Source organism: Bidens hawaiensis, unplaced genomic scaffold (assembly GCF_021521415.1).
Source record: "Bidens hawaiensis isolate Kalapana, Puna unplaced genomic scaffold, B.hawaiensis_p1.1 tig00003536_1, whole genome shotgun sequence".
Lineage (NCBI taxonomy): Eukaryota > Viridiplantae > Streptophyta > Magnoliopsida > Asterales > Asteraceae > Bidens > Bidens hawaiensis.
The window spans coordinates 1,669,098-1,683,808 of NW_027491199.1; the positions used below are offsets into that span (position 1 = coordinate 1,669,098).

At 35.9% G+C, this 14,711-nt stretch overlaps 2 protein-coding genes across 2 annotated transcripts; both read right to left on the reverse strand.

The window, feature by feature from the left end:
* Window positions 1-999: 999 nt before the first annotated feature.
* Window positions 1,000-5,275, reverse strand: LOC143623754 (uncharacterized). Its single transcript, XM_077094599.1, has 2 exons — window positions 2,027-5,275; window positions 1,000-1,473 (listed from the first exon to the last, which is right to left on the reverse strand). The coding sequence occupies exons 1-2, from the start codon at window positions 4,677-4,679 to the stop codon at window positions 1,136-1,138; spliced, it is 2,991 nt and encodes a 996-aa protein (XP_076950714.1). The 5' UTR covers window positions 4,680-5,275; the 3' UTR covers window positions 1,000-1,135.
* Window positions 5,276-8,979: 3,704 nt separating this feature from the next.
* On the reverse strand, window positions 8,980-14,345 carry LOC143623755 (actin-related protein 2/3 complex subunit 2A-like). Its single transcript, XM_077094600.1, has 11 exons — window positions 14,257-14,345; window positions 13,904-14,048; window positions 13,581-13,647; window positions 13,264-13,471; window positions 13,011-13,180; window positions 10,412-10,489; window positions 10,198-10,330; window positions 10,027-10,118; window positions 9,764-9,820; window positions 9,332-9,400; window positions 8,980-9,252 (listed from the first exon to the last, which is right to left on the reverse strand). Exons 2-11 carry the CDS (start codon window positions 13,963-13,965, stop codon window positions 9,220-9,222), a joined length of 969 nt encoding a protein of 322 aa, XP_076950715.1. The 5' UTR covers window positions 13,966-14,048; window positions 14,257-14,345; the 3' UTR covers window positions 8,980-9,219.
* Between the last annotated feature and the right edge of the window lie 366 nt (window positions 14,346-14,711).

Here is a 14,711-nt window from a genome sequence, read left to right on the forward strand (position 1 = left end):
TTTCAATTATTCGAATTTGATTCGGTTCGAATTCGATTTTAGAAATCGAATGTATGATTTTAAATTCGTTTCGATTCGAAATTCGAATTCAACTTGTACATTTTATTTTTGTTATATATGTACATACTAATGAAAAGATAAACCACATAAATCTTTTAAGTTATAGAGATTAAAAATTGAAAGTACGTCTCATTCGTCAAAATGTAACTGGACATTACCATTTTGAATAATTAGAATGTGATAACTTTAAATGATTTATTTATTTTATGTGCTTGTACTTCTTGTTAAAAAACTCAAATTGGTAGTGGTTTTGAAACTAAAATAGATTTTTTTAATTGAATTCGCATCGATTCGAATTCGAACTTTATTCTCGAATCATATCGAATTTCGAATTAGCTTTTCTGAATTCGAATCGAACCGAATTTGTCGAATCTATTTCGAATTTGAATCCAGCTTCGAAATTTCAAATTCGAGTAATTCGATTAGAAAATATTCGAATATTCGAAATTCGATTCGTTGAACGCCCTTGCTGCCAATGCAAGGGTTTGTGGTGGTCCTGATTGTTATATAAAGTTTACCATCGCCCCCTTCAAAGCTTGGGTTTGTGGCAATTTTCTACATTAGTTTTTTTCACGGTTTTATGCCTTCTTCAACGTGTAGGTTCACAACAAAGTATCGTTGTTAGTTTTTTTTTTCACGGTTTTACGCACCCGCCAAACATGGGTCTTAATCATAGTTTTCATTAATATAATCTATGTGTGTTTATGCAAACTTTAAGAAATAGGATATTATTTTAAATTCCATGTTGGTTTTAGTGTATATGTTTTTATTTACCAAAGGTTATAAAAATAATAATAAAATTTTATTTGATTTTGATCATAATTAGCGGTGGATTTAAAGTGTGAAGCAAGTTTACTTTGTCGCTAATTTTGTCTGAGACAGGTGAAATACAAAATCTAAAAACAAAGTTCTGTCACTATACTTGATTAATGACCCATAAAAATTGGTGTGCTTTAGTCATTTAGCAACATATTCATTTTTTCTTTTCATTAATTAACATGACCCATTTCATTGTATGTAATTACCAGTTAATTACATACTCAACTCCAAATCTATGAAACACACAAAATATTAACTAATGCATGTGGAATGTATTGGGCTGTTTTGCTTGTGCAAGCATTTGCACCACCTCTCTCATCGTGGGTCTCTCAACATTGTGTTCTTGTACACACAACATCGCCACGAAGAATACTTGCTTCACTTCATCGATTGAAACTTTTTTAAGCCGCTCGTCCAAGATCTTTGTTACTCCTTCTTTTGACCCGTTTGTTTGCATTTTAGACCACCGAACAATGTCTAATCCATCTTCTCCAAAGTCCCCAACTGGCTTCCTCCCAGTTATCAGCTCCAATAGTACTACCCCGTAACTATAGACGTCACTTTTCTCGTCAATCTTTAATGTGTACGCATATTCTGTCACCACCAAACCCATTTTTAATATATAATGCTACAACCGATAAAAAATACAAGTTAAAAAGAAAATGAGTTTCATTTTTGGTGTGTAAAGCGGATTATAAAATCCGAACTTTTTTATTAAAAGAATAATGATTTTTCTTAAAATTCTAACTCATGGAATAATATTAATTGCACACAATTTTCGTATACGATTAAACACACAATCACATATTAACTTAAAGTTTTACTGGAAAAATGAAACGCGAAAATAATACATATATATATATATATATAAAATATATGTATATTGAAGTTAAACCCTAAAACTTGAGAACCATGGTTTCAAAAAACAATTTCTGCAAGTCTCAATTATTAATGAAACTTCATCTTTATAGAGAGAAGAGAAAGTGAAGCTTTGGATCCCAATCTTGATACTTTCACATGCATGTTACTTTGGGAGCTAGTAAAAAAAAGTATTTACACGTCTATAATAAATTACCTTTAACTTGCACCTTTTATTCTAATATGACTGTTAACTTAGACTAAGTAGTAAAAACAAGTACGTACGTACCTGGAGCAATGTAGCCATATGATCCTGCAATAGCAGACATGCACTCCGATTTACCACCATCTTGCAAGAACTTTGCCAGCCCGAAATCCGCTACGTGCGCTTCGAAATCCGAACTGAGTAAGATGTTGTTCGACTTAACATCGCGATGAATAATAAGAGGTGAGCAATCATGATGCAAGTAACAAAGACCCTTTGCAGCCTCTATAGCTATTTTAAGCCTTATGTCCCATTTAAGAACACAACCACCTTTCTTCCCATGAAGCAACTCACCTAAACTGCCATTCGGCATGTACTCGTAAACCAGCAAATTCGTCTCCTTATTCGAACAAAGTGCGACTAATCGCACTATATACCGATGCCTGATCCTTCCTAATGTTTGCATCTCTGCGGACAAACCACTATCGTGTGAACCACCATTATTATTTCCTTTACTTGTTCCGAGTTTCTTGATTGCTACTTGCTCTCCATTCGGCATTGTTCCGCCATAAACAATCCCTGCGCCACCTTGCCCGATTATGTTATTATCTTTCAAGCATTCCAAGATATCATGGCTATTAAATTCTAGCTTTTGAAACGCGGTAAGCTTCCATTTTGATTTATTATGTGTTGATCGCATCTTTCGAGTCTTGATTACTGCTAATACCACAAATGCAAACGAACACACCAAAAGTCCTAACGCGAAAACGAATTTATATTGAGCAGGAACCTTTGTGGTTTTGGTATCAAGTTGCTGGTTTGTTTGTGGAGGCAATGTGGAAGATGATCCGTTGCATGGGCGGTTAGTAAACGAGCCGCAAAGATTAGGGTTTCCCTGGAATGAACTGGACTTGAATAACGAATACTGACCGGTTTCTGGTATGGAACCAGATAAGCTATTATAAGAGAAATCCGCAGATGTAAGGCTCTTCATGGAAGCGAATTCTGTCGGTAGAGTATGACTCAAGTGGTTCCATGACACATTGAGGTAATTCAGTATGTGAAGTTGTGATATTTGTGAAGGGATTGCGCCACTGAATTCGTTGCGGCTGAGATCCAAGTAGGTTAGTGAAGAGCAATGAGAGATCTCGGGCGGGATTCCACCCGAAAAGTTGTTTCTACTCAAATCCAACTTTAGCACACTCTTTAAACCTCCTATCTCCGGTGGAACTACTCCGGAGAGCCTGTTACCATCGAGTAAAAGAATCTTGAGTCCGGAAAAGTTCCCAATGGACGCTGGAAGAGAAGCCGAAAACCGATTGTTGGAAAGATTCATCTGAGCTAGAAACTTGGAAGGACTAGAGTTTGATTCTTGCAGCTGTCCAGCCAAGTAGTTATTTTGCAACTCAACGAGTGACAACGATGGCAAGTACAAGAACCCGTTTGGTAGTGATCCAGTTAGATAATTCTGTCCCATTCGAACCCGACTGAGTGACTTGCACTTGCCAAGATCATCTGGTACCGGCCCGAAAAGAAAATTGTCGAATAATATCAAAGTTTCTAGCTTCTGACCGAAGCAAAGAGACTTGGGGATGACTCCAGTGAGCTTATTAGTGGAAAGATCAAGTTGTTTGAGCTTACCATTCATTCCCAATAACGGCGGTATGGTTCCGGTGAAGTTATTATCCCAAAGACTAAGATTTTCTAGCTCGGGTAGCTCGGCAACGAACATGGACACATCTCCATGCAATCTGTTCATAAAAAGATTCAATATCTTGAGCTGTTTTAGCGAAGATAACTCCGGAGGGACCTCGCCAACGAGCTGATTATTCGAAAGGTCCAGCGTCTGTAAGCTAACCAGATTACTGAGCTCGGAAGGAATCGAACCAACCAAACGATTAGTCTGCAAGAAGAGAGTGTCTAACTTTGTCATGTTCCATATGCTATTCGGGATTTCGCCTGGTAATCCACAGTTTGATAGATCAAGATGAACCAAGTTCACTAGTTTACCAAACTCCATGGGTATTCCACCATCAAACTGATTGAAATAGCCCAAAAGAAGCTGGTTTAAGCTAGTGAGGTTTCCAAGTTGGCTAGGTATGACACCCTTTAAGTCATTACCACCCAAATGCAAGAAACTTAGCAGCTTAAGTTCACCGTAAGATGCTGGGATTTCTCCCGAGAAGTAGTTCCCGCCAAGGTTCAAGTGAGTCAAAGTGGTTAATCCAGAAACACCGGAAGGAAGAGAACCCGAAAAGTTATTGTTGTAAGCATCAAGAACTTGAATCTTTGTCATCTTAGTGAAATCAAACTCAAGGCCTCCACTAAACATATTATTGGATATGTTAAGGAACCGAAGCCTTTTTAGCTCATGGGTTCTTCTAGGAAATGCACCGGAGAAATCGTTTCCAGCGACCGAAACGTATTCAAGTGACCGTAGTTGAGTTATTACAGGCGAAAGAGTACCCGAGAGGTTTAAGTTGGATATGTCAAGAGAGGTTATTACAGAATTGGTGTGATCACAAGTGATTCCGGTCCAATTCGAACAAAGGGAGGCGTATTCGGAGAGGTTCCAAGTGATCAAATTACTAGATGTGTGTTGATGATCATGAGCATTCAAGAGTCCAAATGATTGTTTCAAAGAAACTAGAATTGAAGCTTGTTTTGTGAGTGAGTAATGAGAATGACAAGAAATGAACAAGAGAAAGAAGACAAAAATGAGGAATGGTAGCTTCATGTTGGAAGCAGTGAGCAAAGTGATCAAGTCTTAGAGGAACTATATGTGGTTTGCTGAAGCATCCAAGACAGATTACGGATGTTGTCGAGTAATGATAGCAACATTTGCTTTCATGCTGACAAAGGTCTGATGTTCGGTCAGTAATGCATACAGGTATTATTCATGTAGCAAAGAACATTTTAGATTTGTGTGATGTCCGTATATTCATTTATTTTTTTTATTGGATTTAGTATCATCATCTTTAACTAAAGTAAAAGCAAAAGAAGAAGATGCACTTCCACTGCCAATTAATATACCTTTTCATCCACCAATTTTTCCTCCCATGGCTTTATTATCCTCACTCTCCATGGAACCCACACCTACAATTTAATTAATTGTTCATATAACGTTACAAAATAACTATTTTCATTATTTTATGATGACATATATTTGAAAAAGTATTTCATCAACTTATGGTAATGTGCCTTGGATGATCCACATTTCAAGGGTCAAATGTCCATATAGTAAAATTTGTTTACCAAAGTTAAAAGTGATGAGCCCTAGGGAGGTGACAAAAGTATAGGAAACAAATGGAATGTTTATCAAGGTGGGGATTTGTTGGATGATGTTCATAGCCCACCATTATATAAAGTTCATGTCACTGGATTTTGCATGGATCTAGAGATTCATATGGTATAATCCACGTAAAGAAGCTCGTATTTGTAATTAACAAACGCTTAATGTAGTTTGAGTTGTTAGGTTTGGATTTCATGTTATAAATCTATATAAAAAGTTTTTTTGTTTGTCAAATTGGTTATGAAATTATGAGTGTTCATTTCAAACTTTCATCACAATTAATTGTCATCCATAATTATTTTAAATCTCATAATAAATAGATTTAAACAATTCTTTGAAGAGGCTCTTGTGGCTTTAGTGCACTCCAATAAAAAGAAAAAGGAAAAGATAAAGTAAAAGCAAAAGCAATGTTTTTATTCTACTACGCTAAAGTTTGTTGTGATTCATTCTTGGCATGGCCCTATGTCTGTGTGGGTTTGGGAAACTAGTATTATGATGTGGTCAATGTTTTTTTGAAGACAGAAGCACCAAGTCTCAGAAGTTTGCAGAGCATATATTCATGTTCATATCAATTTAATACCGGTCCCTAGCTTGGGGGGTCCTCTCTTGTTTTTACCGTGTACAAATCCACCCACAAAATATTTTATATTTATCTATGACCATTTCATAACAATTTTACGCATATAGTTATAAGATATGTAAATATTAAAATTTTGATAAAATAAGTAAAAGTAGATGCTAAACTTTAAGTTGCGTATCTCATGACTAATTGATCTATTAGTAATAAAGTCTTAATTTGTGTGCTTATGACGTAACTGTATATACATGTATAACGCATGAAAATTTTTTTAACTATTTTCTTGTTTTTTTTTTCTTTAATTTCTACAATTATAAGTTCATACCCCTTCATTTTCTTGGTTTACATGCTGCAAAATGACAAAATATGTGATCATGAGTATGAGGGGAAAAAAAGACATCTCCAAGTGAAAAAGAAGATAAGAAAAATCATAACAGGTGTGGTACCAAAAAATGCATGCATTAAACAAAATCAGTAGTATTTTTTCAGTGGCAACAAAATCTTTTGATCACCATGACTGCACATTATATATGATCAATAATGATGATGATGAAACATAACCTATCATCACATTAGGAAACTTCTATCATCATATATTCTTGCATGTGCAAATACATCATCATCAAATTCATCATTTTTAGTTTCACACCACCAATATGCTTGTTCTGTTTGACGTTTTATGAATCAGCGTTCGTTAATACTTTGGGCAATTGTTAATACGATACTTCTTTTACTAACTCATATCAAGTCAGAAATAACCCATTTTAAGTCATTTAGATATATTAATTAGACTTGTAACGTTCATCTTGCTAGATTATAAGTGTGTTTTGAGTTAGGGATGACGTCTTTTACACAAATATAAATATGTGGATCGTGTTCAGGTTCATCAATACAACCAGCTAGAGGTGCACAAATCGGGTTCAAATGGAAAACCCGAACCGGTTCCAAACCGGTTTTTTCACACCGGGTTGTAAAATGGCACCGGTTCCAATCAAGAACCGGTTCGGTTCCCGACCCGAACCGATGCCCAGATATGCGAACTTTTAAGAACCGGGTAGGGTATGAACCGGAACCGGTTTTTACGTAAAAACCGGTTCCACCGGTTTTTTTTGAAATTTAAATATTAGAGCCGTTAGGAACCGGTTCCAACGGCTATATAGCCGTTTTTGACCGTTGGAACCGGTTTTTTAACTATAAATAGGTTATTTTCTTACTATAAATAGCAAGGTTTGTTTGTTTACTTGTTAAACCACTTCCAAAACTATAAAACACACTCCAAACCACAATTAACCTTAAACCGACAACAAATGGCAACCAATGATGACGTTGTTATGGTGATCGAAACAACAAGATGCCCCGATGTTTGGGTTCATTACGATTTGTGTCTCATGACCGACTCACATGAGTTGGCACGTTGCAAATATTGCTCGAAGTTTCTTAAAGCAGGGTCCAACTCGACATTACGAAAACATAAGAATAAGTATTGTCGAGAGAAAAGAAGATTGGAAGCTAAAAAAACGGAAGTGGGAGAGTCGTCCGGCTCTACAACCCAAAAATAAGTATTCCCGGATTAAAACGACGGACTTTGTTTTTTATGTTTTAGTTGTTATGTTTAGTATCGTTTATGTTTTAATAATGTTTGTAATAGTTAGTTTTTAAATAAATAAAATGTTCATCGTTATTAAAAAAGTAACAAAAATTAATCATGAGTAACAAAAGTAATTATAATAAAACAAATCAAAACTAAATATTAGTTGAACAAGTTACAAATAATTTTACCAAAACAAATAATTACAACTCTTCTTCGTCTTCATTCTCGTCTTCACCCTCGTCTTCGTTATCGGAAGAAACCCCGTCCTCCGCCTCCTCATCATGAATATGACGCTCTATTGGTATTTCGTCTTCAAAGTTCGCCTTGTGTTGTATCAATTGCCATGTCACCGGATCAACCCAATGAGCGGTGACACATATGTATGATTCGGGCAACCCGTGTGGTGCCGACCAAACATCAGTAGTTAAACTAACCATGGCTTCTAAAGAATGAAAAGACTCGATTAACTCTTTTTTAGCACACTCCTACAACCTGATACAATGACGTCTTAAAGTAGTACGACTTACATGTGTGTATCTCGGTTGTAGAGTTTCGCGAATCAACGACGTCAACTCCGGGTCATCAAAGTGGTTAAACGGCAAACCTCGTTGAATAACGAACTTTGCCATTCTATCTTGAACTTGAGTCGTGTTGTAACGAAATAGTGTACCATCTTTACCCAAGTCAATTTGATTGGTCGCGCCAATCCCTTTCAACGCCTTGCAATATGGCTTCTCGATGTGCTTTCTCAAAGTAGAGTTGGAATCGTGCTTTAATATTGAACCACATAGTTTGCAACGAGCCTTTTGATAACCTTCGTCATCCACAATCAAATCCCAATTCTTCCATATGTCTTGGTTGCGGTTATGGTTGACTACCGTAACAACCCTTGGGTCCTCCGTAACAGGAACGGGGGCAACAAAAACACTCTTCTTAGCCTTGTTGTTAGTTTTTTTGATGGGTGCCATAATAATATTTAGTTGGATGGTCGGGTAAAGGAACGGGTTTGCTAAAGGAGTAGTATTTTAGTTTGTTTTTGAGTTTGGTGGTGAAACAAGTAATGGAAACAAGTTATATATAGGTTTGGGCATCAAAAACCGGTTCCAACGGCTATATTACCGTTGGAACCGGTTCCAACGGATCTATTGTCTCAAAAACCGGTTCCAACGGCTATATTACCGTTGGAACCGGTTCCAACGGCTAACTGGTGTCTAAAAAACCGGTTCCAACGGCTATATTACCGTTGGAACCGGTTCCAACGGCTAGTTTGACTTTTGTTTGACCCTTCAAAAAAAACCCGTCGGAACCGGTTTTTCCGGGTACGAACCGAACCGGTTCCAATTAAGAACCGGGTAGGAACCGGGTTGGAACTGGTACCGACATACAAATAGGAGAACCGGGTACGATTTTCGGGTACAAAAATACCCAAACCGGGTATTGTTCCAACCGGGTTGGAACTGGAACCGGTTCCGGTTCGGTTCCACCAGTTAGGTTCCGGAACCGGTTTTTTTGTGCACGTCTACAACCAGCCAACTCGACAAGTGCCACCCCTATGTTTAGTTTTTTGCATATTGTTAATTGTTGAACTATAAGAAATAATACAAGAAAATAAAGGAAAGAAGAGCAAGAGCATTACAAGGGCATGATTAAAAGGAATGATGCATCACTTTCAACCTCTAGTGAAGAATATACTCCAATGAAAAAAGAAAGAAAAAAAGTATGTTCATCAGGCACAAGTGCCTGCAGGAATAATTCTTGAATTAACACTACATATTCAAAGTGCAGCACAAAAGACAGGCAAAAGTTAGTGTTTCCCGCTAATGTGAATTTCCTCGTGAGGCGTCAATGCTCTGCAGTAAAAATTAGCCGAGAGTTATACAAGCATAAAAGGAAATTGTCATTGAAAAAATAGGATGAGTCATGACATACCAGTCTTTTGAAAGATCTACTTTGGGCTGCTATATTTGCATTGTCATCGGGCTTGGCCCGATCCAAAGCCTGAAAAACAGTGCATACATATTTTTAGCACACAAACTTGCAGATATATCACGTGTGATTACGATTACCTTCAAATACAAGTTATATAACTGGGAAACATAAAATAGAAAGATGAATCACCTCAGTCTTTAGAGGTATAACACGCAGGCATGAGTCGCATGATATCTAGGGGGTGTTAGGATTTGTGTTTTAAAACTACTTTTTCTGATTATTGCAATTTAAGATTGTAGTAAATGGTTTTAAATTTCCGTTAAATCTGATTATTTAGCAAAAAGACAGTTTCATACCCCGTTGTAAGAAATTGATTCTTTTATCGTTAACTAAAATTACTTATTTACCCTTCCAACTGAAAGTGAAATTTACCTGGATTAATGATTCCACTCGGCGTCTCATCCGAGTATGCATGAAACCTTCGGAACACTGTTACCAAACGCACAAAAAAGACATGAAATGTCTATTCATACAAAACGAAATAAGAAAATAAACATATTTACTGAAAAATGCATAACCACTATTGTAGCCACATTATCCAAAACCAAACCACAAATTTATTCCATTCAGAAATATAATAACTATTAGCAAAAAAAGGCGAAGACTTGAAGAGAAAAAAAAGGCAGAAATCTCACCTTCACATGATAATTCACGTATGCATGAAATGTTGATAAGCTCCAAACGGTTTTGTCCAGTTTCTTTCCTTCCACATGGCGTGGAGAAATAACTGCATGTGTTAAATAAATAAGCGATTAAAAATGTTCATAAGCAAATAAACCAGCTATTAAAATAGTTTCCAGCATTACCAAATGAAACAAAGCCGGCATTTGCAGATAAGGCTTGTTCAGGAGCATCCTTTAATTCATATGGAGGTGAAGCAGACCACAGACAAACAGGAGCATTATTAAGTCCAGCAGTACGTCTTGCTTCCACAAACTCCTATAAAAACGATAGTATATGTTTCAATAAAGAGTAACAGTTTCTGAAAACATGTTGAGTATAGAATAAACAAAGTATAACCTGTAAGAATGATGCCGCAAGAACAGTGTCGATTGAATCACTGAATCTCATAGGAAACACCACAGTTGCCTTGTCTACCTGCCATAATAATTAATAAGTGATTGGTGGAATACCAGATAACTGATCATGAGATTATGAACATTTCTATATGAAGAAAACTTCAAATACACAACTGGAGGTAGCAGTAAAAAAGATATAGAAAAAAGACGTGAGCATAAAATATCATGGATTAAGAAGCAAACTTATTGTGTCCAATTACTTCCCACTAGTTACCATCAACAATCTTTGGGAACTCATATGGTAAATATCAAAACACCAAAAGTTCTAATATTTCTTGAAGAACTCGTTTGCATCAGCTTTTAGAACCCCATAGCCCATTTAGATGCTGAAATTACCATATTTCTCATCTTCACATTGGCCGTAAATATACTGAAATTACTGTCAAAACGCCATTGTGAAGAATATTATCACATATAATATAATATTCCATTTTAAGTTATGGATAACTAAAATAATAAAAAAACGGCCATTCTATCTGTGGCCCTGTATTTCTCTATTCTTGATATTTCCTTTTTATCAATTTCCTTCCTCCACTACTCATGTTACATTTCCTCTCCACAAATAGAAAACTAAAATGGACTGTTGTAAAAATCGTTTCTAGGCGGTAAACGCCACCTCACCTATGTGATTTCAGCTAATCAGACCTGCTAATCGGTCAAACTCAGGTCAAATAGGACCTTTTTTTAAAAGGCAGTCGGACCTAGGTTTATTGTTTTGTTGTGTTTCCGACTTTACATTTAATTGTTTTTGTTTGAACTATACTATGTGAATTTTGAGGTATTTATGTGACCGTATATATCTAATTTTTCAAAATGATATACATACAACTTTGAAACATTACATATAAAAATTCCAATCTGATTAATCCTGATTAATTCGCTAGTCGGTATCCCCACCGACCGATTAGCGCCTAGCGAGTTCTACAACACTGCAAGCATGAAAATGTGTAAAACAAAGATAAATCAGAGACTACCCGCATATACAAATCCAGAAATATTGATACCAGCCAGATAATATTTTCACAATGTTCCAAAATATTCGCAAATATCTTATCTTCAGATATTTATGTAACTAGTGTAATTAGTTCGCGAGGGTTAACTTTTCTTTCTCGCTAGTTGTTTCACAGTCTACACTCGAGTTCTCTATTAGACTAATGGTGTTTGTTTGATCTTCATGATTCGGTTTTGTTTGGGCTAAATGACTGGATTTTTTAAGTTCTGTTTCTTGTTACTAACATCCATACCCGACCTACTGAACTTGTAGTGTATAAACTTAACTTTTAATTCACGTCTGTGTCTTGAGGCTCAATAAGAAGTATGAAACTTTAAGAGGTGTATCTTTCCATTAGGACATACCAAAAGATACTAAATAAGTAACACAAGTTAACTAGTTATTCTGGTTTGGATGATTATGAATGATCACCTAGATAACTGGGCTACATATTGCTTCTGAAAACACTACTAATTTTAAAAGTGTGACTTTAAACAGGTTAACAGATTCTCTTGTGTGTGTCAATCTCCATCAACACCCCCTCCAAAACCCACCCACATTTTCTTCATGTGTAAGCCACAACCATGGAGAACAACAAATAGCAAAATCGGAGTGCTGAAGACATTAATTTTATCTTAAAAGGATAGAAAGATGGAGGCACGAATAATATGTTAAAAATATTAAAGTTGGTTGATTGGGAAAGAGAGGGGGGGGGGGGGATAGTTATTTGTATTTCCCATAAGCCACTGGCTACTTCCAAGTTCCAACCTAATTTGGAACTTTCACTCAATTCAAGGTACTCCGCTACTCGCCTCTTTTGAAGTCTAGGTCAAGATCCTCTAAAAAAAAGTTAATAATTGATTTTTCCGGCCCTAGTTCTCTATGACCTTTCTTTACAAATTAAAAACCTACTAATTGGTAATTAGATCCTTCATAAGAAAGTTAAGTAAATTTGGCGGGAATATATTCATGAGCTTAGACAATAAAATTATTTTAAGACCCAATTGCGTGTGTGCATCACCCCTAAATTGGTACTTATAGTGTGCCACTGAAATTATGAAACTAGATTTGGGTCTCAACTGGCGAACTATACTGTACATTTCAAGAACATGGAAACAGAAAAAAAAAATGTGAAGGCTAGCCCAACAGACCTTAACATCCCAATAAACTTTCTAAGAAGTGGAAATTTGGTTGCAAGCCCCAAAAGTATATAAGGTGTATAAATACCAGAAAATGTGCTCATATAAATGAAGTAGTTAATGGTGGCTTGGGCATCATACTTCAACGTTTTAGGCCAGTTTCATTACCCAAACCAAGTACAGTGGCAATTTCATCAAGCATCAAAAGAAATGATACATAATAATGATATTTAATCCGATGTACGCAACTGCAACCGAAGTTTCCCTTTACTGTCATGATTAGAAAATGCATCTGAACTAGAATGAAAAATATATACCAACTTAATTGATCCTCTTCATCAGATAATAAATCTAAAGTATTTAGCTTTTTCGTTACCATAATATATGAAGCAAGAAAGAAACTACTGTACCTGTGGAACAAGGAAGAATGATTCATTTGGTCGGTGCACAAGGGAAATAAGCATTCCTGCATTGGAAGGCACAGTCCTTGAACCAAGGCGCTTCAAGATTACTCTTAGTGGGGCCCCCATCACTACCTCCCTTACAGATGCAATCTTTACCAAAAGACTTTGTTTATTCTCTGCACAATCAAGAAAATATAAATCATGAACAGATGCATGTTACTTTCTTAAAGTGGCTTGGCTTGTTTTATAACTATTATACCTTCATTTGGAGGAAGTTTGGACAGGTTAAGCTTAACGGTGAGATTAAAGCCGTCTCTTGGAGGATCAAGGATTTGAACAACAGTGCCATATGCTGCTTTTATAGCCTCGATAGCTCCAAGTGGTAGCCCACTTGAGAAAGCAGTCTCTGGAGGTGGTGTCGGGAGTGATACTGACAGATGTAGAAGATGTGGATTCTTTATTGATGCCTGCAACAATTTAAAAAAAAACTATCAAGCTATATATTATTTCCCATATTATTCATTTTTCTATCAAGAAAGCATGATAAAATATATATAAGTGATTAGAGCAGGTAACCTGGATATGGTAACGAACATCATCAAATTCAACCCAGTGGCAATCCAACTCGACTCCTTTATCAATACTATAAAACCAACATAATGAGTGCTACTACAAATATATAATAATAGAGTAATAGGTCATATCTAAAGCATTAAAATCATATATGATATTAAAGTATAACTTAAGCAACAATGAAATGGCATGCTACATTATAAGCAAAGACCTCTAAGAGGTTGCGAGGTCATGTTAAATTCTCGTGTTCATCAATGTTAAGTTTAAACTGCATTTGAATATATTTATAATATTTAATAATAAGAAAGGAAAAGGAGGGTAGTTACTTTTGAACGCGATTAGTCAAGATCTGTAGGAGGTATCTTGAATGAGACTGAAGTAATATCATGGTCTATCTATCTGTATGCATGGGTTCGATCACGCATCATCTCTCCGCATCTTTGATTTATGCTTTCGTTTTCACTTCACATCCTTCATATTCAATAAAATAGAATACAATATTATATTAAAGTTATTATGAATTAGGGATGGCAATGGGTCGGGTTTAGGTATTCCCAAACCGGTACCAATTGTGTCATATTCATGGGATGGGGTTGGGGTTTCATTGCCATATCCCTAAATTCAATTCAATTCAATGATCCCAATTGTTATAGATAGAATTAGTAATAAAAAGAATAACAGACCTAGAATGAATGAATGAATCCAATTGGCATTCAAATCTCTGGATCAATTAGGCAGCCGTTCCGTTAAACTGAACCCAGATAGATAGATAGATAGATAGATAGATAGATACATACGACGCTTACCTTTGAAATGGAAGTGAATCGAGAGTGTTATGTTATGTTAAGTTGGATTCCAAATGTTTGCAAGCGGGTTTCGTGGAGGACAAGTGACGCTCAAGAGAATACAATCGGAACAAGAAGACGAACACGACCGTATCAAATAATAATAATGATCCCAAATCAGGTTTAGTTTTTTCCCCTCTTTTCGAAAGGTTGCATATGTAATATTATTCATTGAAATTTCATAAATAATAATATTTGTGTTACACACAGATAAAAATATATAAAGGTTCTTTTATGTGTATGTGTTATATATTTTGATGAATTGTAAACGTCAGATAATCTAACATTA

Bases quoted from the DNA above. Each gene is read 5' to 3' on its own strand.
- LOC143623754 (XM_077094599.1), bottom strand. From the start codon at position 4,679: ATGAAGCTACCATTCCTCATTTTTGTCTTCTTTCTCTTGTTCATTTCT. The intron at 1,474-2,026 runs GTACGTACGTAC...TGGTGGTGACAG, and splicing joins ATATGGCTACATTGCTCCAG to AATATGCGTACACATTAAAG.
- LOC143623755 (XM_077094600.1), bottom strand. From the start codon at position 13,965: ATGATATTACTTCAGTCTCATTCAAGATACCTCCTACAGATCTTGACT. The intron at 13,648-13,903 runs GTAACTACCCTC...TTGGTTTTATAG, and splicing joins TTGACTAATCGCGTTCAAAA to TATTGATAAAGGAGTCGAGT. The intron at 10,490-13,010 runs GTACAGTAGTTT...TTATTATGGCAG, and splicing joins CATTCTTCCTTGTTCCACAG to GTAGACAAGGCAACTGTGGT.